Here is a 25,175-nt window from a genome sequence, read left to right as displayed (position 1 = left end):
AAGCAACACCGAACCGAGCTCTCCTTCACCTGAATGAACAAATACAATTCGCAGTTTAAACAAGCAAACAGAAAAAGACTTGAAAGAGCCCACTTCAGCTCCTGCGCGGTGTTCTGTGCGCACAGGGCACGTCTCAAAGTGCTTGAACACCGAAATTTGCCTCTCCTTGCTCTTGTAACGATAAATACATACAGAATTATGTCAAAATACCCATCTTGGAGAGTATCCTCGAAAAAACTGTCGGTTATTTCTAAAGTGAAAGTAAACAGCGGAGAAAGAAATAAGATGTGTATCATTATAATGGATGCATTGTCTCTTAAAGTGACCGTGCCTAGTTTACTAGCTCTGCTGTCTGTGTCTTTAATGATAATCCAAGAAAATGAAAGAAAGAAAATCACTCATTGTTCTTGACTGAATTACTTTGTAGTTTTAACAAGAATTCATCCACAGTCAAACCAAAAATTATTCATACACCAGATATAATTTGATATTTTTTACTAGTGGGTGCGGGACACTATACTGTAGTTCATTTATATAACTGAGTACAGCGAAATAAAATAAACTGACATATTATACCCAAAAATTCTTTATACAGTGGACTACCAGTAAAATAATAAAAAATAAAATAAAAAAATTGGGACCAAAAATTATTCAGATGCTTTGACCTGAGCATGTTTTGCTTAAGTATTTTTTTCTTTAATTGCTAATGCAACCTTTACACACCACAGATTAAACACAATTAAGCATTGATTGGTAATTGGTCGACAAAGTATTGATAGTTGTGTAAAAATTGTCATACTAACAATTGTCTGAAGTTTTGGTTGATTGTATTCCATTACATACCTTTCTATCAAAGTTATCTGACATTATCAAGATGAATTTGTTCTGACACAGTTTAACTCTTGTCATATTTTATTATCATTTTCTAAACTATAGAGAATAAACTGTGATAATCTGAGAATCGTTGAAGGTGTCTGAATGAATTTTGGTTTGACTGTATAATAATTTTTACAGTGAAGACGCAGTGATGTTTTACATTTGATTATTCTGTTTCTGTAACTGGACACCTACAAACTTGAAAAAACTTAAACATTGTCTAAATAGCACAAATAAATAAATAGAATGAACATACAAATTGAACAATTTCAAACAGCTACAGCTCTGGTGTTAAGTAAATTAAAACAAACTGTCTTCATTTATTCATCTCTTCTGTGAAACACAAAATGTTTTCTAAAAAAAAAAATTAATTAAATAAATATTAATAAAAAAAAAATACCTAAAAAACAATGCAACTACTGGCTGATGATCTCCAAAAATGACAATCGATAAATCAATAAATAAAAACGAGATGTTTGGCTTCAGCAGTGTCAAACCTGTCTGAATAAGTGCAAGAACAGACGAGCTTCAGCATGACGAGAAAAAGAGTTGCTGGATCTCACCAGGCTTTTCTGTTTCCTGGACTGTTTCGGTGCCAGAAGAGGTAATTTCTTAAAGAAGAAATAATAAATAAATAAATAAAAATAATTCTTACACATTTTGCACATGCTGTACATCCAATGATCACTTTTTTCTAAATATCACTTTCAGTTCAAACTGAGAAGCAGACTCACCAGGCTTTTCTGTTTCCTGGGATGTTTCTCTTTTGGTGTCAGATATCATCTCTGAAAATACACAATCATAGAGCAATGACTGTTCAATAAACTAGAGGAACCAATTCCGTAATTGTAAACACAAAATGTGATTGTCTGAAGATATTTTCTGAAGCAGACAGTAACTGTCAAGCTCCAAAAAGGACAACAAAAATCACCATAAAAAGTGCTGTATAATATCCCACATTACTCATTTGAAGTCTTAAGATGTATGATACAGTGTGAGGAGTGAACACATATCTATCATTAATTAAAGAAAAGAACTTGTGTATATTCATGCTTGGTGTATTCTAGATCAAGATCATGTTATCTGCATCTCTTGTGCTCCATCAAGCCACTCCCATAATATCCGTCATCACTCAAATGAATGCACGACTCTACATTATCTGTATAGCATGTGTGTAAGACTCGAATACAATTATGAAGTAATAATTTTATCACAAATATATCTTTCAGCGACTAAAACTGGTGTGTCTATAGTATTAAAGACTACATAACATTATTATATTATGTTTAAATAATTTTTTTAATGATTATTTTAAATTGTTGTCCCTGGATCAGTAAGATGCTCTAATAATAAAGTAGCGGTGGTAGCGGACAGATTCTAATGATCAGTTCAGCTTTAAAAGATGCGATCTAATCCTGTTTACATGAAATATGCTGCTCCCGAGCAGGTTTAAGCTTATGGACCTGTTGCTATGACAGCAACTCCAGGATGAGCTTCGAAGAACCAAACAATCCAAGATAATGCCAAATCATCAACAATCAAATCCAGCTGACTGAGTTAGAACGGGCCCCTGGCTATCATTGGTTACAAAACAGAGAAAAGGTGATGTTTGGCTTCACCAATATCAAACCAGTCTGAATATGGTTTAGAATAAGCAATGAGCAAAAGGTTTACATTTAGATCAAGTATATGTTTTCACTGTATGAAAAGCAGCTGTGTCAAAGTCAAAAAAAAAAAAAAAAAAAACATTGTTCGTGCTCCAAAAAAACAAACAAACAAGAATTATCAGGTCCAACTGATCTGAAATGACCGGAAGGTGAAACTCAATAAAACATATCTGTAATACAAATGCTTTCTTTCTGAACCTTACAGAACTAAAACACAAAAAGAAGCCAGCTTTCATTTCTGTTTGAATTAAACACACAAACAGTGGTCTGTGTTGTAAAGCTGGTGTGAAAATAACTCTGTTCACACTTAGACTGACGCCACAATTTATACACAGTATGCTGCTTTAAAGAGACAGTACACTACAAAAATACAATTCTGTCATCATTTGCTCAACCTCATGACTTTATGTGACTTTTGTTTAAATTAATTTTTTCAGTGGAGCACAAAAGATGATATTTTGAAGAACGTTGGTGAACATATGTGACCCTGGACCACAAAACCAGTCATAAGGGTAAATTTTTCATAACTGAGATGTATAGATCATCTGAAAGCTCTGTTAGGATCTGATGATATTTGGCAGAGATACAACTATTTGAATATCTTGAATCTGCGGGTCCAAAAAAATCTTAACATTGAGAAAATCGTTGTTGTTCGAGTTAAGTTCTTAGCGATGTATATTACTAATCCATTAAGTTTAGTTTTTATATTTTTAGTGTGGGTTTTTTAAAATATATTTTTGTGAAATGTTATTTTTTTTTTATATTATTGTTTTTTTTCGTATAATATAAATATATATTTTTTTGACATACAATGTATTTTTGGCTATTGCTACAAATATACCCCAGTGACATAAAACACTTTGAACCCCACTAACTTTCATAGCATGGACAAAAAACTTTTATCAAAATACCTTCTTTTGTGTTTATCTGAAGAAAGAAATAATTTCTAGAAACAGTAGTGCAGTGTATAATCAATCAAACAACCAATTAATCTATTTTCATTTTATTTTATTCTATTTTTGAGAAGATTGCAATATATTCTGCTGTTCAGTATTGGCAAGTTACTAAGTAATTCATTACAAATTTTTAGGTTAAAAGAGTGTTTTACCTCTGGTCAGATGTAGCTGAACTTCAGTGAATATGAAGGACCCAGAGCTCTCCTCTGCACACCAGTATTTCCCAGAATCCTCTTCTCTCAGATCGCTGATCTTCACAGTAAAGACTCCAGCAGAGGTTTCTTCAGTCAGAGAGAATCTGCCGTTTATTCTGTCATTTGATGAAACACGAACTCTGTCTCTGAAGCAGATACTGGGCTGATCTCCTCTGCAGAAAAGCTTCTGTGTTTGTTTCCTGATGTGTTTACAGCTGATGGACGCTGATCCTCCGACAGACGCTTCATGAATGACCGCTGAAGAGCACAACATTAAATATGATGATATGATGAGTTTGATAACAGAATGAGCAGAAACACTGAGATACTTCTCAAATAAACATCCTCACATGATGATCATGAGCTCAAGGAGAAGGGTTAAACACGTCTCTCACTGCACACCAGTATTTCCCAGCATTCCAGCCTGGCTGGCCTCTGGTTTTCAATGTGGATAGATTGAGTTCAGTGTCGTCCTTTACTGAAATCTTTGGGTTTTTATCATGATCTTCATCTGACCGAATGATATTTTGAGCATCTTCAGTGAAACACTTCCCCTTGCACAGATACTTTACTTCTTTACTGTGAAGCTTTCCACTGTGCAGACATGTTTCTTCTGTGAGTTTTTCTTTATAAGGGCATTTGATCTCGACTGAATCTCCTTCACGTCCGATCACTGGAGGCACTGATAGTCAGAGAGAATAGAGATGTATTTATACACTGAAACACATGCATCTGTTATTGAACTGCATGGTTTGTGGTGTCTGTACATACTGGTTAAAGTCAGCTGATGTTTATTGGTGAGAGAAACAGAAGTCAGATGCTCGTGTCTGGTTTCTGCTCCACACCAGTAAACTCCAGCATCTCTCGGGCTCACATTACTGATGCTCGCTGTATAAACTCCTGCTGTACTGTCAGAAAACTCAAAGCGCTGCTTCTCTGATGAACTGATGCTCTGACAGATCTTCTTCTTGTTCTCTTTACAGATGTGTTTGATGAGCTGCTGTTTCTCAGGGGAATTACAGCTGAGTTTCACACTTTCACCAATAACAGCAACTGATTCACTTGATTCACGAAAATTATCACCTATACACAAAAACAATTAAAAAATTGAAATCTTATTTTCTCATTTAAACTGCTAGAAATAATAACTATAATAAAAAAAAATACCTTGATTAATCTTCAGTCTGATCTTCATGAACAGATGATCATCAGCAGTATTCATTCCACATCTGTACGTAGCTTCATCAGCTGCAGTTAAATCACTGATAAAAACCTTCAAAACTCCTGCACTGGTATCATCAAACATGTGAACTTTACCATGAGGGATCCACTGATTCTGTTCATCAACAGAGATCTCCTTTGATGAATCTTTCTGGATGAATTTCTTGTTTTCTTTGAATTCTTCTGGAAATTTACACTTAATGAAGACTGATTTACTGATGTAGGCCTCAACCTGGACAGAAGTTATCTGACCTGCAAGACCAGATTTGTTACATTATTAACAGTCAGAGAGATTTGCATTTCTTATTTAGAGGGTTTTTTTTGTTTGTTTGTTTGTTTTTCTTCCATTAAAATGAATCTAAACTCACGAAGAACTTTCAGCTCAATCTCTTTAATGAAGGTTATGTGAGTAATTTTTTCTGAAGGTGGTTTATCTGCTCCGTCTCTCTCCACTCCACATAAATAAACTCCACGCTCCGCTGCAGAAATGTCTCTGATGGTCACAGTAAAGTGATCTTTCTGACTGTCAGACAGGATGAACTTCTCTTCAGATGATTGAGATGATTGAGAGCTGTTCAGCACAAGCACAGGATCTCCGTTCACTCTGTACAAGACTTTGGTGTGTGTTTTAAACCCATGTTCATATTCACAACTGAAAGTGATTGTTTGACCAATATATGCAGATCTGATAACAGACGTCCCACAAGAAGAAGAGTCTGAAAATAATTTCAATAAATCATTATGACATGCACCGAAATCTTAAAATATTATTAGTATTATTAAAGGTACACAACAGATAACTTTAACTTGAGATCTGTTTGACACTTGCAGAGTTATTTTCATGAGCGTGTGTTGTGCTTGTTTTTAGGTCTATGTACTGTATGGTCACCTGTGATCAAAACATGACAGAGATCTGTCATCCTACATCAAGACATTGACAGAAAAAGGAGGCAAATATCCAGAAATAGACATGTCAAATGAACAAGTATCATTTAGTAGACGGTCTTCTTTCTGTGACCACACAAATATGACTGATGTTAAAGCTCAAATTATAAATCACTATTATACTGTTGTGAATTATTATAATGCAGTGAGGCATTCAGAACAATGAGTTATGAATTTGAACAATAACTGATTTGTCTGTAGTGCACCTTTAAATAAGTATTATTATAATACAAATATAATAAAGTAGTACGTTATAAAGTATCATACGTACTGTTGTTCACCTCTAACTCAACATCATGACTCCATTTCTGATTGTTTCCACATATGTATTTCCCAGCATCCTCTCTGTTGAGGTTCCTGATAAACACTGTGAAGAATCTGCTGTTTTCATCATCATACAGAGCGAATCTCTCATTATAAACCCAGCGGCGCTGAGTCTCAGTACTGATGACAGGTTTACAGTCTCTGTCTCTGTTTCTGCAGAAATACTTTCCTTTAAGCTGATCATAAAACTCTCTCTGGTTCAGGGGTGTTGAGTTATGTTGCTCATCAGACTTATACATGCACTTGAACATTACACTCCCTCCAGAGCAGCCAATCACTTTAAAACAGAGAACCTGACCTGACAAACACAAGATCATTTGCTCTGGGTTATTATAATGATCAGTTAAAGCTCAGGTTTGAGTAACCAGTAAAGAACTGACCTGAGATCAGGCAGAGAGTGAAGATGATGATGATGATGCCGGCCCTCATTCCTGATTGACTTTAATCTCACAGATATTCAGAGAAACAGTCGTTCAGATCGCAGTCATATATAAACGTACACACATATGCTCCTCTCACATTTCTGTTCCTCTTTCTCTGAACGCCTCCACCCATCAACAGGGCGTCAGTTGTGAGAATATGTGTGAAAGTCTCACACAGGCCACTGTCCTGCAGAGTTTAGCTCCATCTCTAATCAAATACAGCTGATAAATCTAACCACAGTCTTCAGGATTGCTTGAAAATTGCAGGAAGCTGTGTTTGATGGATTAGGGGTGCTGCGATATACCAGTATTGTATGGAATGATTTTTGTGTCTTTATTATTCAAGCAAACATTCTGTATTTGAAAGTAAAACTAATTATTTTTTTATTAAAATATAAAAGATTGCAAAAAAGCTGGCATGGCAGGTCTACTTCAGACACTGGAAATGTTCCTGTGCATATTGGGCACTGGTCTTCAAGTACCTACACATTAAAGATAAAAATGTATGCAGGACAAAATCTTGTAAAATAGGAATTGATAGCTTTTGCTTGTGTACCTCCTAAAGGGTGATTTTGACACTGGATGATGTTGCATCAGGTCTAAGGTTTTGCCTTGAAGATGTTGCCTACTCCATCTGTCATGACTTAGGTCTGAGTTGCGGTGTATTTGTCATTGTGTCTTGTGCCTTGTCTCTGAGCACATGGGGTTTTTGTTTTGGCAGCTCATGTGTTCTGCTGTCAGTGTGGTGTCTTCCCCCCTCCCACTCGTTATCTTTAATTCTCTGTGTTCTGTCACACCTGTAGCCACTCTTTCCTCATTAGCTCTCCCCTATTTGAGTTCCTCTCGTGCTCCGTCTTTTGTCAGACTGTTGTATGTTGTGTAATGCTTTGCTAGTGACTGTCCTGTCTTGTTTGCCTAGCCCTGCAGTGTTCTGTTATCTTAGGCTCCTAGTGTTTTGATTTTTTGTTTCTGTCTAGAACTGTTCCCTCTCTTTCTACTAGACTTTACTGGTTTTTGCTTTCGGCCCTGGCATCTCATTTCTGTTGGGACCCTGATACTGGACTCCAGCTCTTCTCTGCACTGTAAGCATTCTCGTTCGGTGGCCCTTCGATGCTGCGTCCCCAAAGACGCTCAGATTGGTGTGACTTTGACGTTGCGTCCCCAATGACGCTCTGGTTGGTGAGACTTTGACGCTGCGTCACGGGAGGCGCTAGGATCGGTCCCTGCTGAGAGGTTTCTTTTTGGCCGGTGCTCTTGGAGTGATCCTTCGTTTTGGTTTTCCCTGTTTGCCCAGTGAGGGCGTGATAAAATTTTTGTTACCTGCAATTGAATCCTGTATTTCCCTGACACCATCAACACCAAATCTTCTTCCTGCAAACAGAAAAGAGAAATGTGATGTTGTACTGATATAATTCTAGGCTGTTTGTAGTAGTCACAAATAAAATCACCCCATAGAAATCAGGGGCATAATGAAATGTGGAAGTTAGTTCATTAAAAGGTCTTCAAAGCAAAGTCTTTGCAAGGCTACAGTGGTACTGGCTGACAAGTCCTGAATATCAGTCCTTACTACTGAAGTAATTGTCACGGCACAGGTCTTAAAGATAGTACAAAACAAACCTGTTATTAAAATGCACAATACACAGTTCTGTAGACACGGGTGAAGTCAGAATGTACAGACATCGGTCCCAAATGGTTGTATTTTAGAAAACTGAATGGCAGACTACAGCTGTGGAGTGCCATGAATAGACTTGAGTGTGCTTACGGTCATGATTTATGAATTATAACCCACCAAATGGGCTAGTGATTTGATGTGCGTTACTCACCTTACTTCACTGGAGCTATAATAATCTATAATCTCTGAAAATATAGGCCTGACACTTTACTATTTGGGGCTCTGGCAGCTAGCTATATTGTTGGCTAATCAAATCTACAACAGGCTTAGCTAACGTTACGTATTTAGATGGGAGAGCATGAGAGGAGATAATAATTAAGTTGACTTGTCACTGAGTTTAAGATGCTAAGTTAGTTATCTTACCCATTACACGACCTGTTGCTTGTCACGACACAACCTCGCTCACTGTTCTGCCAGACTGCGGCGGCAGTGCAACGGATTGTGTGTATCTTTCTGTGATGGAGGGTGGTGGGGTTTGCGGGATTTTGGTGTTTTTGGGCCATGGTTTGTGTTTGTCTTTCTTGATAGTGGTGGTAGGTTTAGGGGTGGGGTCAGGTAAGGGGGATCATTTTGATTGCATGATTTAGAAACACCCAGCAGTTTGAAAACACCCACATGGTCATAAACGCCCACTTTTGCTCTGCAGAGACCTAAGTCTCGCGGATTCCGGGGAAACTGAGTGGGCGTGGTCAACCTGTGACTTCAATCGAGAGTGACCAATAGGAAAAGGCCTTTCATCCTGGTGGGTAGAGACCGCCCACTGAGAGACAGCTTAAAGTGTAAGTGAACGCCTGGTGAGAGACTGATTAAAGGTATTGGTTATATTTGAAAAATGCTGAAAAGTGGGCAGAGCACAACGGAGATAGAGGAGAAGAACTGAGGGCGGGGTGTGAACCTGAGACCCGCAGTAACGGATTAATTGACAGCTGCTGTCAGAGTCGCTAAAATGGAGAGTGACTGTAGTGACAGAAGTAGCTTTGCAACAGAGCGTTCATTTGAAGTAGAGGACTTTTCTCCCCCACCTTCAACTGAAGTGGAGAATGTCGAGGTGTCTGTGGACACAGGGCCTGAGCCATATCACTTCGAGCCGCTGGCTCAAACTGCGGTCTTGACTCCCGCATTGCGATCGGCATCCGACGATGCTAGCGAAGCAGCCTCTGCTGTGGTTTTTTGGTGGAAAGATGTTTTTTTATTGTGAAGGGGGTGTTGTATCTTGTAAAGGGGGTGTTGTGATGTGGAATGTTTTTGTGTCGTGTAACACCGAAAATATACAATAGGAAAAATCAACTGCAGTAGCCACCGTTCAGCCTGAAGAGGGCAGCACTCAGAAGTTTTTACACCATATATTGTAGAATTAAAACACTTTATACTCAAATGTCAAAATAGTTACTCGAATCAATGAACAGCACTAATAAAGCCCCATTCTTACAGATCATTAATTAAAAAAAGTTGGTTTAGGGTTTAGTTACCCTTTAACTCGCAAGCAAAACTTTTCAACTCGCAAAAAAAATTTTAGACCCGCAAAACAAGACAGCGGAAAAGAAAGCAACATTTGTGGTTTCCCGATAAAAAGTATTAAAGTTCACAAAGAAAAATAAAGATTTTCAAAGATTTATATGCACTGCAAATAATTTTGTTAGCAATTTCTTTATTTTTGAGCCTTAAGAAGCCTTTTTTTTGCAATCTTTTATTTCTTAATTACAAAATAATTAGTTATACTTTCAAGCACAGAATGTTTGATTGAATAATAAAGACACAAAAATAATTCCATAGTATTGATGATCAAATCATGAAATATCGACATCGTGTTAATTTAGGGTGTGATGATATACCGGTATTGACGATAACCAAAATATTAAAAATTAACAGGACATTTATGATGAATTGACACTCCTCTCGATCAGCCCATTTAGTTTTGACCGCTGTTCAATCTTCTGAGTTAAATGATCCCAGAGAAACGCTGAATGCATTCACAGACCTGACGAGAACTTACTGAGAAATGTGTGTAACCGATAGACATCTAGAGAAAGATGACACATAGCACTAGGCTTGTTTGAGATGCGCCTTGCCTCGCCTGAAATGTAGGCGAGAGTAGGCGGCTGGAGTAAGGGGAGGGGTCAAAAAAGACCTTTGAATCAGACACTTCCTGAATTTTTTGTCACCTGCAAACGTCAGCAATGGAGGAGATCGCGTTCGCGTTTTTTATCGCAGACGAAGTGGATGTAAATGAAATACCACTGTTTTGTCATCATGTGCATCAATTCCTTTGTTCGGCTGAACACAAAGGAGGAAATTTAGAAGAATGTTTGCAAACAAGCTGGTTTCTGCCACCATTTCACGTCCATAGTATTTTTCCATACTGTGCAAGTCAAAGCTGTTTTGTAGCAAACATTCTTCAGAATTTCTTCCCTTGTTTTAAGCCAGACCCGGACACTTCTCAGATGAAACCACACAAAGATGAGGCATAATGTCTAAACAGTCCATTTAGATATGTATGTGTGCATGTATATTTTTAATGGATTGATTTAAAGTGAAAATTTCAAGGAAGAATTCTAATTAAGAGAAAAATAAAATAAAATAAACACATAATTCTTAACTTCACTAGGCGTGTTTTGTTTTTGTTTAGTTCGCATGTAATATATAAATGGGTAATCTAATTCTTAGAATAAAGAGAAAATGTACTGTCTTTTACTGTCTATGAGGCTATCGGGGGGACGTGAAGGCATGAAGTCAAGGGAGAAGTCCATAAAAGCAACGGGACAAAATTATTCAACAACGTCTGCAAGATTTGGTGGGTGATTCAGATTTCTCTTGGCATAGCGATTAGAAGACTTACAATTGTCAGACAGGTTGCTCACGTGACATTTACGTCATCAGGCTCAGTTTGAGTCTGCGCAGTACGCTCGACCCCCACGAAGTGCGAGCTTCTAATTGACTTCACTTGTCTCCGTTGAATACAACGGGGTCGCTGTGTCCATTTCTTTTACTGTCTATGCGTAACTCGGGCACTTTTCTAACCGGCATGCATCTCGCGGTGATCACCGGTGATCAGTTCTGCGAAGATTTTGCTCATCTCAAACAAGCCTATTGTATTGACACTCGCGACTCTCACTTGGCTCTCAGTGCGCGAACTTCGGTCTGGAAGCCCCACCTCCACACACAGCACTCAGTTCTGCTGGTTCTCCGGGTTCTGCGTGTCTGGACTGTTTTGTTTTGGGGCCCTGTCAGAACTCGAGCCTCCGAGAAACAAGGGGCTGTGATGATGACTCGGTCAACGAGACACGTCGCAATGTCTTTAATTTCGCAAGAAGTTTTATTGACTTTGAAGGTTAAATTGGTCATATATTGTTTCCCCCATTTTATTTTTTACTATATATAAATTATATATATATATATATATATATATATATATATATATATATATGTATATATATATATATATATATATTATTAGATATCAGATTTCAGCGAAGTATATATATATATATATATAATTTCAACGAAGTGATCTTTTTCACACCCTCGATCTTTGACGCTGGAATGAACCTTTATTAAACCGTATCATTCAAAAACATTTAGCACTGTATAAATATTTTCTCTTCTGAAACGACAGCTTGTAAAACCTCTTCCTAGGTTAAATCTGCATAATTGCGTCATATTAATTAACCAATCGGCCCTCAAATGTGTAAGAAATCTAAGTTCTTATAGTTACAGTCAAGTTCAAATCATTTTTAAACGATTCAGAAAATTTACTAAAATTTCACCATAGAAATATATAATTACATTTTTTTTTTTCAATTATATTGCTGATGTGCAATAAGGCATCCAAAGAAAAAAAGGAGGTGTCAAGTTATACACAATAATGGAAACCAGTTTTGAGTCGTCTGCTCATTCTGATCGATTTACCTGATTGTTATTGGACTGATTTTCTCTTCACGTGCTCATATTCTCGCAATACTCTCTCAGACCTGAAGGGGGAGGCACAACACAGAATAATAAACCGATGACACTTAAAAAACGAGCCAATTTGTTCTTTAAAAAGGTTACTGTGAAATTCAAATGTTATTTTTAGTTTTAGTAAATATGTGGGGGGTTTTTTTCTTTTTTAAATCTAACCCAAATTAAATTTGTATTCCAGTAAAACAGCTAATATCCTCAAGTCGTCTTATGCCCTTGGAGCCCATTCTGAGGGGTCTGTCCATCTCGTTCACTTTTGTTAAGATGCTGTTCTGAAATGTTTATTTTGCTCTTTCCAGAAGCTTCCACTTGTTTCCTCTGCTTGTGTCAGCTCCTCAACATGTCCACTTTCCAGCACTTACTTGTTTCCTCGTCAGCGTGCTAAGGCAATACAGAGAGACCAAATACACCGTTTATAAATATTAATCTTCAAATTATTTAAGAATGATTAAAAGTTTTGAGCCAAATTTTAATAAATAATATGACAATTATTAATGTATATGCCCATTTATTCCCTTTTCCCTCATGAAAATGAATTAATTTTGGTTTGCATATAGAAAATTGCATATAAAAAGTAATCTTTACTAATGTAATGAAATTTAAACAGACATATCACTTCTGGTTGTTACAGTCATTACATTCCTGTATAATGAAGGCAGAAACAAGAGAAAAAACACAGGTTAGAAATACTCATGAGCTAAAAAATAAGGATGTTTTGACATCGCTTCTAAAGAACGACTTCATTAAATGGCATAATCAAACTATGCTCTCTCTCAACACAATACAACAGTTATCATTATAAAACAGCGGTGGGCCATCAGAGCCAGCAAAGCCTTCTCTACTGGCCTATATATGGTCTTTATATATCTCCGTCTTCAGTAACAGGTGATGCATATCCCGTGTGATGAACAAGCATCTGCAGTATTCATCAGATGATGTTGAATTAAAGCTTGTGAAAAGCCTTCATTTGACACAGAAAATCTTCATGTGTCTTGTGCTGAAGAGTTTGGACAAAATCCATCAGCACATGACAAGTGCTTTACATCTGTGACTCTGCTGTGCTTTCGTCGCTCCGCAGAGGTTTCTGTACAAGTCAAAGGAAGAAGATGAAGCCACAAACGCTGCTTTAATGTCCAAAACACTCAAACACACACTAATGTACCTGACTGCTGCTGGTCTGGCTGGTACTGGTTCTGTGTTCGGGTTTCTTCTTGTGTGGACACATTCGGACAAACAGATTGTAATACTCCGTCCTGACCTGAAGGGGGCAACAGGCTAAATAAATTATATTTGACTTAAGGAGCACTAAGTTTCTGACTCTTCTTCAGCCAGAAAATAGCATATTATGTTTGTAGATATTTACAGAAATTACAGTTTGTGGCCAACTCCAGTTGCATGGATTCAGAATCGTGATTGAGCGACGTGGATTTAGATGACTGATGCCGATACCGATATCTTAGAAAGCAGGGTGGTTGATGGCCGATATAAAGCTGATATTTATGATATTACATAATTTAATTTAAAAAACATGTATAACAATTGCTGCAATGATATTTAGATTTTACATTTTTAGTACATTAGAAATAATTCATTGTAAAATTAATATATATCTGGATATATATCCTTAAAATCTAGGTTTTAAGAAGCTGATTTTAAAAAGCTGCTTCTGGTACTTACCAGCCAGAAAAACTTTTCAGTTTTTTGTCAATAATTATTTATTTTTAATTTTTTGGCCCTAGGTGATGTCAACCACTACTTCTGAACACTTTGTATATATGGGACAAATTGCATGGTATCATTTTGTGATCCTTTTGCAGCATTTATTTGAATCTTGAAGACGGTCACTACATGCTGCCATTATAAGAACAAGCATTCTTAAATCTCCTCAATGGCAAATGAAGACAAGATCAACATAAATTGATTTAATTTTTATTTTCTGGGGTTTATCTGTCACTTCAAATAACTGAAATCCTGCAAGATGTTACTGAAAGTCTAAAACAAGCCACTGTTACCTAATGTTCAGTGTGTAAGTAAATTCTTCATGGTTTTTCTGTTGTTATGTTGCATGTGTAAGTACCTGTTTGGACAGCAGGCAGTGCATGATGAAGATGAGCGCCCCCTGGAGAGTGTTGAGGATAATGAAGAGGTACAACATGACTTCAGTCCCTTCCTCCTGGAAGAGGAAGAAGCCGAAGATCCACGTTCCTCCAAGAACACACAACTGAGCCACAGCAGTCACCGTGAAACTCCTACACACCAAATATACTTCATCAAAACCACTGACAGAAAAAAAAAATCAAGAATGATTTAATCTATTTTGAGATCAATACAAGATCACACACCTGATCTGGTTGAGTTTGGAGAGATCTGGATTGAGACTGGAGAACTTTTTAGCCAGTTTCCACACAGTGATGATGAAGAAAAAACAATTGAGGATCATGACGATGCAGACGGGTATGAAGAAACTAAAGTTGAGGTTGACAATGACGCAGACCGGTGCGCTGCAACACATGTTAGAATGATAAATTAATCACATGATTACAAAAACACATAAAAGACTAGTTCATCCCTCTTTCCCTTTCATAATCCATACAGGAAGTTTGGTTTATATCACAGTCATGGACCCCGATTTAAATTATTTGTTTGCACATAAGATGAGTAGTCAATACTTCTGGTACATTTCCCAAAGGAAAAAATAGCAGTATTCATAACTGTCAAAACTTTTAAAAGTACGCTAGCATATAGAGCTTTATAGTGGAGACAAAACCCACATTTTGATTCAGGGGTCTTTATTATATAATCTATATTATGTACAGTGAGCTGTGTGCATGATTATTAGTCAATGTACTGATCATATATTTTTTCTAAGCATATTTTACCAATTCCAGAAACTCACTGTCGTTTAGTGCCGTATCCCTTTGGGAAGGCGATGGCAGAAATGGTGACGATGACGAGAGGGACTCCATATCCCACCACACACATGTAGAGATGTTTTAATGTGGTGTGAAACACCAGCACAACCATCCGGTAGAGCTGAACCCCCTCCAGCAGCATCCAGCAGAACGCAGACAAGAAGAAGAAATGAAGCAGACCGGCCACAATCCCACACGCTACCTGAGAGAGAAACACACGTCAGATCATGCTCCGGTATGCTTGCATTTTTGTCTTCTTTTGACTTCTTTCCTTCTTTAAGGTTAAAAAACATTAACCCCGAGAGGGGGAAGCAATTATTAGGTAACAAAAACCCATAATTTCAATGTCCAAACCTAATTAATGAAATTATGTTCAAGTGTGTTACTGCTGCATTGCAGTGAAGTTTGTTTCATGTTTTCCCATTTGTTTTGTCTTTATTTGCAATCCCGCTCAACAGCGTTCAAAATGCTAGCGGGAAATGCTGGTATCGTCACATTTTTTAAATTTCAGTACCGACAGGTACTGAAGTTGGTATTTTTGACAACACTAACTTGTATGGATTACATTTTTGTTTCTTTTGTTTTTGCAATTAGATCCTAGCTCCTCCTCTTCTCTGCAGTAACTGTGACAGAACGACTGACAGGATATGGATCTAGCAACAGTAAGGAACCACAAAGTGGAGCTTCTCTGCACCAGCTATCAAGATGGCTGCCTGCTGGTGTATTTTGTTGAGGAGTTTCTCATTTATAGCCAACTTGTTTACTGGGATGAGGTCAAGTTAAGTCACCTTTATTTATATAGAGCTTAATACAATACAGATTGTGCCAAAGCAGCTTTACAGTGTAAAAAGGGAAAATGTTTCAATAATGCAAATGAGTTCAATTCATTTATAAAGAAGCTCTGTTGAAAACAGGGATGACATCATCTGGCTCAGTTCAGTTCTCATGTCTGTGCAATGAATTTGATAATATCGCCAAATATTAGATATCCCCAACTAAGCAAGCCAAATGGTGACATTGGCAAGGAACACAAACTCCATCAGTGACAGAAATGGAGAAACAAACTTTAGGAGAATCCTGGTTCAGTCGGGAGCCAGTCCTCCACTGGCCAGGGTGCAACGCAAGTAAGATTGTGGATATATTTCTTTCAGAAAACTCATCAAGTTCCTTCTCCTTGACGAGTGGGACACATCATTCCAGTGTTTGGTGAGACAGGATCTGGCCACCGGGTCTGTGCAGAGGACTGGTGTGGTTCTTGAGGTATTTGCTGAGGATTTGTGCCAATGACTGTATTGTTGACGAGATCTACGCAGTTGATATGTCTCTAGGGCTTATCTGGTTGTCATGGTCTCCTAGGGCTTATCTAGTTGTCATGGTCTCCACTGACATATAGGGCTGAGGTGACAATAATGGACCATTTTTGGAGTAGGACCCTGGCACAGTACATGGATCTGGCTCAGTGTGGGTCCTCCTTCACCATGAGGGAGGTGTAGGAAGACTTGGATTGCCACTAGCACAAGCCCACTCCAGGTAACAAGCCACAGTCTCCTCATGTCAGGCAACCATACCAAAATCAACAAAGGCTGTCTTGAGGTGTTTGTGACGGGCATCCAAGGTAATGGGCCCTCTGATGTCGGTACGTGCGGCTGTGAAAATGTTGCCCTTGGTCCCAAATCCCTTGGAGTCCAGTGACCATGAGTCTGTAGTTCCCAGGATTTCCATGTCTGGTGGGCTAAATACCAGTGATCCCAGAGGTCCTTCCTTGGCACTCCCTGTGATAACAACCTCCATCTTGTGTGTTTTGCCACATATACTTCCCCTGCTCCTCCCAAGGTTGTGGCTTTTGCTTTAAACTCTCGGCCTGCTCTGTCAGGCAAGAAGGTCTTCCTTAAACCCTTTCACTGTCCGGTAATGGCCAATGAAGCCTACTGGAAATCTTCTGTGCTCCCTGTTATGGCCATGGAGGCATTCTTTGAACTCTCTGTCTCCTGTCAGGTCCACTAAAGCTGTCCCTGTACTCTTTGGTCTCTCGGCTCCAGCATGGCCTTCTGCTCCACAGATCCCACTGTGGATACTAGATCCACCCCCTTTTCCACATTTGTTCTCTGCTCCAACATGGTCTCCAACTCCACTGTGATGATCTCCTGCTCCATCTTGATGGGCTTAATTTCCATCTGGTCTGCCCTAGAGGTCTCCTGCTCCATCTGCTCCACCCTGGTGATCTCCTGTTCTGCACTGGTAGTCTTCTGCTTTGCCCTGGTGGTCCCTTGCTCTGTCTGCTCTGCCCTGGTGGACTCTTCATCTGCCCTAGAGGTCTCCTGCTTTGTCTGTTCCACCCTGATGGTCTCCTAGTCCATCTGCTCCACCCTAGTGGACTCTTCCTCTACTCTTGTGATATCTTGCTCTGTCTGCTCTGCCCTGATGTTCTCCCTCTTCATCTGCTCCACCATGATGGTCTCCTGCTCTGTCTGCTCTGCCTTGGTGATCTCCTGCTCAATCCTGGTGGTCTCTTGTTCTTTCTTTTTTGCCCTGGTGATCTCCTTCTCCATCTGCTCAATCCTGGTGGTCTCTTGCTCTGTCTGCTCTGCCCTGATGGTCTCCTCCTCCATCTGCTCCACCCTAGTGGTCTCTTGCTCTGTCTGCTCTGCCCTGATGGTCTCTTTCTCCATCTGCTCCACCCTAGTGGTCTCTTGTTCTGTCTGTTCTGCCCTGGTGATCTCCTGGTTCGTATGCTTTGCCCTGGTGGTCTCTTGCTCTGTCTGCTTTGCCCTGATGGTCTCCTGCTCCCTCAGCTCCACCCTGGATGTCTCTTCCTCTGCTCTAGTGGTCTCTTGGTTTGTCTGCTCTGCCCTGATGGTCTCCTGCTCCCTCAGCTCCACCCTAGATGTCTCTTCCTCTGCTCTAGTGGTCTCTTGGTTTGTCTGCTCTGCCCTGATGGTCTCCTGCTCCATCTGCTACACCCTGGTGGTCTCTTTTTCTGCTCTAGTGGTCCCTTGCTTTGTCTGCTCTGCCCTGATGGTCTCCTGCTCCATCTGCTACACCCTGGTGGTCTCCTGCTCCATCTGTTCTGCCCTGGTGGTCTCCTGCTCCAACTGCTCTACCCTCCTTGGTGGTCTTTGACTGCCTTGTTGGCTCCACACTAATTACCTGCATTGCTGGCTTCATCTTTGTGCCCTGCACCCCTGTTTCCTTACCCACTTCCATCTCACTGAAGTGGCCTGTTTTCCCTCCCCTGATCCACCTCCACTCTACCACCCTCCTGTACTCTTATTTCAGTTTATGGAACATCTGGAATCCAATTTTACATTTAACATGTATAGGATATAATCATTGTCACTGATTACATACTGACTTAATGTGTAAGGTATTGTGTTGAACACAATTCTGTTGTTTCAGCAAAGCAGAATTATGAGTATTTATATTCTGGTGTCACAATTGCATTTTACATGGGGGACCCAGAACCACAAGTTCAGTATGCACATAGTATTTACAGGTAATTGAACGCTAACTGTCACTAACACTAATTGCATAGGTACAAGATGATTTTTGATGGGTTTTCACTGCAAAGCCACAGTAGTCATTTTAGGCTGCAATATCAGTAAAAAAGTCAAAGATTAAAATGATTAGTAAAACAAAGATTAGTGAAATAATGTTTTACAAGGAAATACTACTTCAGACTTTCTACTTCGAAATTTAATGCTTAATTCAGTGTTACTTTTTGTGAAATTTAGTTGCAATTGATAAGTGAGAAATGCTTCATCACCACTTTTATTCATCGTGAAGGTCATCTTTCTTGGTAATCAATGATCCATGTTTTGATATTGACAGAATAATGTCTAAACACTTTTCTCATTCAAACACACCTCATTGTGAGTACTGGAAATCCCGCAGAGGAAGATGAGGTCTGCGTTAAAGAGACAGATGCTCAGATGAAGATGAATGCTGTTTCGGGTTCCTTGGATGGAGCGGCAGAACTTGAACGTCAGGATACAGAGAAACAAACAGACCAGAGACAAAACTAAACCCACACGCGTGATCAACACCGACTCAAATGCGTTCTGGAGGAGAGGAAGTGATAATAATTACATTTAATCTAAAATCCAAATGAAAAATGTGAAATCTCAGTTTTGCATGTACCTGGACAGAATAGAGAGCCATGAGCACAGCGAAACTACTGAAATGAGACCAGTAACACACTGTATGAGTGCTGTTAGACCATGTCCCCTCACAGCCCTTCTCAGACCACGCCCCCTCAGCCTCATTCCAGTACACACATGAGTAAACCACGCCCTCAGACTCCGCCCTCTCCTGAAGAAGTGATAAAAAGAGTTTAAAAAAAGAGGAACATGTGAATACCTTAATGAAAAGTTAATGGTAATGGCAGATGGTTTCCTGCTGGTTTAAGAAGGTCATTAGTAGGGCTGCTGTAGTTAACTTGAACTAAAACCATGAATAAACATTTTAGTTACTTAAAATATAAACACTTAAACTTATTTTATTTCAGCTAGTCGCAAAAGTAATATTTTTATTTATTGTTTCATTTAATTTATATTCTTTATATTATTAAAAACTTTAATAATAAATCAGTGACACTAAATAATACTGGTAGAGTCTCTACCAGCAACAAACCAGCTACCTGCTGCTCATACAAGCTTAATGTGGTCAAGCTGGTTTTTGGAACAGCTTGTAAACCAGCTAGAATCCAACTTAAACTGCATTTTCAAACAGGGAACACACATTTTCATGGTAATTTTACATTTGTAACTGTTAAACCATTAACAGAAACAGTCTCCAGTGAGATCTTGTGCTGGTCATAAGCTGATCTGTCAGTATCTTCACCTCCTCGTGTGTAAAGACGAGCGTCACCGGCTCTGACAGCTGCTTGGTTTCTGCATTACTGACGACGGCCGTCACCACTTTAGAGTTGAGTTGTTAAGTGACGCGTCTCTCTTCATCATCTGATCTCTCTCTGCTCATCTTGTGAAGCAGATCTCTGGATGAGTTCAGATCTTTATAACTGACCAGAGCTGCAAACGCAAAACCTGTGAACAAGAGAACATTTACATCTCCTCATGAAAGAGCTGATGGTTTCATTAGTACATATATGTCCACGTGTTTATTTGTACCTGGATATGATTTCCCTACAACTGTTTCCCAGCTGGTGCTGAAGAGGGCGGAGCCTGTGCTCAGAGTGACACGCCCACTGGGCGGAGTCTGACTCTTCATGACTGCAACCTCAGCGACTGTCAATCACATGATGATACAGAACAACTGCTTTCAATCTTAATTAAACACACCATTAAATCTGAATGTGTGTGTAAATCCCTCTGAATAATAAATATGCCTTATTTTCAGTATTCAGTACCAGAGTGAGACTGTGTCTGAACTGTAATGTGTGTTGTTTCTCACAGGTATTGTGCGTCTCCATCCTGGTCACAGGCTCTTTCAGCTGAGGTCCGATCAGACGCATGCTGTTCTCCACCGCGTCCAGAAACTGATTCAGTGTCTCACTATCAGCAATGTTTCCTTCAGACAGCAGCTCATCGGTGGAACTGCAGAAGTTCTGTGGAATAAATCAGAGACGTTCATTCACCACTGTGTGAGTCATGATCACAAACTACAATCTGAATATATACTGTATCGTGCAGTGTGTGTTTCACCTCCAATAATTTCTCTCCAGTGAAATGTTCTCCACGTGGATCATTCAGAGACTCACAGCTGTTCTTCAACAGTGACAACAAATGCTTCAGCTAGAAGAAGACACACGGAAATGTATAGGCATCTTTACACGACTGAATGAGGCTGCTCTGTGCCTGCTTAAACTTCTGTGTAAAGACACAGTGCATCATAAAAGTCATTTATGCCATCTCCGAGCAGCATTAATCAGTGTGCGTAGAGACACCTCACTGCCACGTCAGAAGCAGTTCTGTCACCTTTGCAGCTTAAATTTGAAAACAGTGATTTGCAACGTTTCCACAACATTAAAACAACATTCTCTTAATCTTTACTCACAATGAGCACTCATCGAATGTTAACATTCAGCAAATATCAATAACACAATCACGAAGAATGTTTTTTTTTAAAGCATATTCTGTCAACATTATGAGAACATACATAATGTATAAATAACATCTGAGAATGTTGTTCACAAAATGTTTTGTCTTTACAATAAGATGAGAATGCATATCAGATATTAACAATTAAAGAGCATTAAATGTTTGTTATTTAAAGAATGTTTTATTTTTACATAACTAAATAAAAAAGTGGAGATGTTCCCTGGGTTATACTACTACTGCTAATCATAAGCAGAAGACCACATTCTACCTTCTCCGGTGTGTGGTCTGCATCAGACTCAGGTTTAAACTGATCACAGTCCATTTCTGTGCACAACAGCAAGAAAGACCAACAGAAACAAACAGACTATACTGATTAACTTCCATAAAATTCTCATTAGCTTCCACGTGATAAACAGAACAATCTAAAAATATATCAGTGCATTTAAAATGATGCAGATAATAGTTTGCCCTACTGTTGTAATTCTCACCGAAGCATTTTGACTGGTTGTTGCCATAGTTACTGTAACCGTGGTGACATTTGCAGCTGTAGCTGCCTGGATGATTGGAGCAGTCTGCATTTCTGCCACAAACATCTGGATCTGAACACTCATTGATGTCTGAGAGAGAGAGGAGATGGGAAAACAGTCTCTGTTAAAGGGTTACTCCACCACAAAATGAAAATTTTGTCATTAATCACTTACCCCCATGTCGTTCCAAACCAGCAAAAGCTTCGTTCGTCTTCAGAACACAATTTAAGATATTTTGGATGAAAACCTGGAGGCTTGAGACTGTCCCATAGACTGCCAAATAAATAACAGTGTCAAGGTCCAGGAAAGTATGAAAGACAGCGTCAGAATACTCCATCTGCCATCAGAGATTCAAACGTAACGTTATGAAGTGACGAGAATATTTTTGGCCGACACAGAAGAGCGTACGCTGATTTGCCAAAATGGCACTACGCTGATTTGGAGAGACACAGAGGAGAGGAATTGTTGAATAATGTCATTATTTTTGTTTTCTTTGTGTACAAGAGTATTCTTGTCTCTTCATAACGTTACGGTTGAATCACTGATGACAGATGGAGTATTCTGACGATGCTTTTCATACCTTTCCTGGACCTTGACACTGTTATTTATTTGTCAGTCTATGGGACAGTCACAAGCCTCCCGGTTTTCATCCAAAATATCTTAAATTGTGTTCCAAAGAACGAAGATTTTACAGGTTTGGAATGACATGGGGGTAAGTGATTAATGACAAAATTTTCATTTTGCGGTGGAGTATCCCTTTAATGTCATTTTGAGATAATTGCACACACTTTTTAGACACACATTGTACATACAGCTGATTTGATGTGATGCTGGTGCTGCATCAGCATCATACAGTCCAAACTGTTTTTGTTTAACATATGTCAAATTAAACTGATAGGCCAGAAAAACCAAAGGTACCTTCACATTCTGCTTCAGAGCCAGTCGAGGTCTGAAACTCCCTATCACCAGATCCAGAAAATTCATTCTCGGGACACTTGTTTATATCTGACCAGAGGGAAAGACAGCAGCTTGCGTGAATTATTGTTTTAGTACAAATTATGTAATTATAAATTAAGCCAGACTGTGTACTGCAATACGATCAAATGCTTTTACAATGTTTTGTAATTCATTTTGAATTAAATGCCTCATACCTTCACATGGGAAGCTCTCTTTGAATCCTACATCACAGCTGCAGTAGTAACTTCCCCGTGTATTTACACACTGAGTGTGAGCACCACACACACTCGGAAAAATCCCACACTCATCCTCATCTGTGTGAGAGATGGACACATGAGGGGAATCAGGAAGGAAACCTGCATTTTAACGTAGTAATGACTAAAACTACAGTTCTAGAACTCCCTCTTTTAGACAACAAGAGGACAGACTTTCACTTTTGCATTGTTCAATTAAACCAGAAGCTCATAATTACCAACACATTTGTTTTTAACCCTTTTCAATCCAATGGCACAACCACTGCATGACGGTAGAAAGAGACCTGAGCAGAGACAGGAAACATAGAGCTATATTGAAATCATAGAAATAAAAATTTAAAGCAACAAGCAGAAGATCTTTTTTTTTTTCAGCTTTCTAGTGTGCAAGCAATACAATGGAAATTGGGTCAAAATGAAACTGAAACTCTGTAAGGTAAACAACTTCACATCATAAATGTGGCTTTATAATTTATTTGCACATAAATATATTTAATATTATAAATGTATTTATTTGATTTGAACTGTAAGCATACACACACCACAAATAAGGTAGGAAAACACAAATATGGAAATTTTGTTTGTGGCAGTGTCATAAAAAAAATACACAAAAAAGTAAATACTAAAAATTAATTTATCAATCTAACAACTTGCATAAAAGGTTTAACTGGGAGAGTGTTTGATGTGGGTTCTGTGAGTAAAATATTTAGTGTAAAACATCTATTCTTCCAGAGTGAACTTTAATGGGAATTTTGGCTTGTGTTTCAAAAGTGGCTTAATTCCAAACATATTTCATTATTACACTGTGATCTTAAAGTGGGAATATTTCTGAAGGATAAATATCTACCTTGCCTTTTTGCTAATAGCCTGATTGTATTTTTATAGATTCATGTATTTAAGGTTTAAGCCCCATTTCAACGGATGGAAAAATGAACTGACAGTATTTGGAAAATCCTCTTCTTTCATAACATGACAGACACACTTGTGTTTTTGTGGGTTTCTTTTGTTCTTGTGGTTTTATGTTTTAATGGTACACATATATATATATATATATATATATATACATATATATATATATATATATATATATATATATATAAGTTATATATGAGTGTGCAGAAATAAAGCAACTGCAAAATAAAGGAGAAGGTTTGACAAACACAGTGGAATTCAGAATCAACAAACTAACAATATATATATATATATATATATATATATATATATATATATATATATATATATATATAAATATATATATATATATAGATAGATAGATAGATAGATAGATAGATAGATAGATATTTCACACATTTAACAATCATTTTCTAATCATTATCAGTCCTTTAGTGGTTGTTGATGCAAAACAAAGAGGCAACGTTCATGTTTCAGATTTTTAACAGCTGGTTGAGTTTCAAGAGCAGTCTTTGTTACACAGAAACCCAGTTATTTTTGAACTGTCTCTGAAACATAGGCTCTATTCCCAGAAATGGTCTGACTATCAATCCATCTCCATACTTCACGAATGTATTCACCACAAGTCAACAAAATAAAACAAGAGTAGAGACTGCTCACCCACAAGAAGTGCCCACTTCAGCTCCATGTTAGGAAACCGTAAACAGATGCTTTTTTTAAGTGAAGACCCGTTTATGCTTTTTGAAGGTTGAAGATATATTAAATTCCCAAAGAAAATCAGTCTCCAGCTGTTCCTTCACGTCCTCAAACTCTTCAGCTCTTCGTCTGGTATCTCTAGCTCTCCTGGTATTCCTCCTACTGGAAAATATCATTTCAAAGAAAGCCCAGGAAAAAAAAAAAAACATTTGCTGCTCGATTAGGTTACTCCTTTTCTTGACAGACGTCGGAGAAGTGGGTGTGTCTATGGTCTTCACAATTAGTCGCGAAAAGCTAGACGTGCACTAGACTTAAATACTTACAGATGAACATGAAACGATAAATGCAGCTTAAACAAGAGATGTGTGTTAATTGCAGCCATCATGCCTAACTAATTCCATTCATACACTGTAAAAATGGTGAAAACGATGTTAATAAATTAATTCTGTCGGAGACCGCGTTTGTTTTGGCCTTTGCAATTAATTCGGGGCACGGTTTATGAGAATCATAAATTATTAAAAACAAATTACAATTACAACTGGAAGACTACAAACGTCTTTTAAAATAACACTTACATGAGCACTTTTCGACGCGCATCACACATGCTAATATAGCCTACTCTCATATGCT

At 38.4% G+C, this 25,175-nt stretch overlaps 2 protein-coding genes across 2 annotated transcripts; both read right to left on the bottom strand.

Annotated features, from left to right (window-relative positions):
• Nucleotides 1–1,054: 1,054 nt before the first annotated feature.
• LOC109051917 (polymeric immunoglobulin receptor-like) lies at nt 1,055–6,807 on the bottom strand. The gene is made up of 9 exons (XM_042716033.1): nt 6,564–6,807; nt 6,131–6,481; nt 5,283–5,630; nt 4,861–5,166; nt 4,465–4,776; nt 4,274–4,375; nt 3,652–3,951; nt 1,611–1,661; nt 1,055–1,487 (listed from the first exon to the last, which is right to left on the bottom strand). Exons 1-9 carry the CDS (start codon nt 6,610–6,612, stop codon nt 1,405–1,407), a joined length of 1,902 nt encoding a protein of 633 aa, XP_042571967.1. The 5' UTR covers nt 6,613–6,807; the 3' UTR covers nt 1,055–1,404.
• Nucleotides 6,808–12,745: 5,938 nt separating this feature from the next.
• Nucleotides 12,746–24,748, bottom strand: LOC109051941 (adhesion G protein-coupled receptor E5-like). Its single transcript, XM_042717555.1, is given in 17 exon segments — nt 12,746–13,318; nt 13,397–13,492; nt 14,312–14,483; nt 14,577–14,735; nt 15,131–15,348; nt 19,010–19,204; nt 19,284–19,454; nt 19,986–20,188; nt 20,273–20,389; nt 20,556–20,709; nt 20,807–20,896; nt 21,471–21,526; nt 21,691–21,819; nt 22,648–22,734; nt 22,881–23,000; nt 23,159–23,224; nt 24,510–24,748. Coding segments are annotated over 17 exon segments (2,106 nt in total). The 5' UTR covers nt 24,538–24,748; the 3' UTR covers nt 12,746–13,273.
• Between the last annotated feature and the right edge of the window lie 427 nt (nt 24,749–25,175).

Source organism: Cyprinus carpio, chromosome B1, assembly GCF_018340385.1.
Source record: "Cyprinus carpio isolate SPL01 chromosome B1, ASM1834038v1, whole genome shotgun sequence".
Classification (NCBI taxonomy): Eukaryota; Metazoa; Chordata; class Actinopteri; order Cypriniformes; family Cyprinidae; genus Cyprinus; species Cyprinus carpio.
This window is presented reverse-complemented; position numbering and strand designations above follow the sequence as displayed.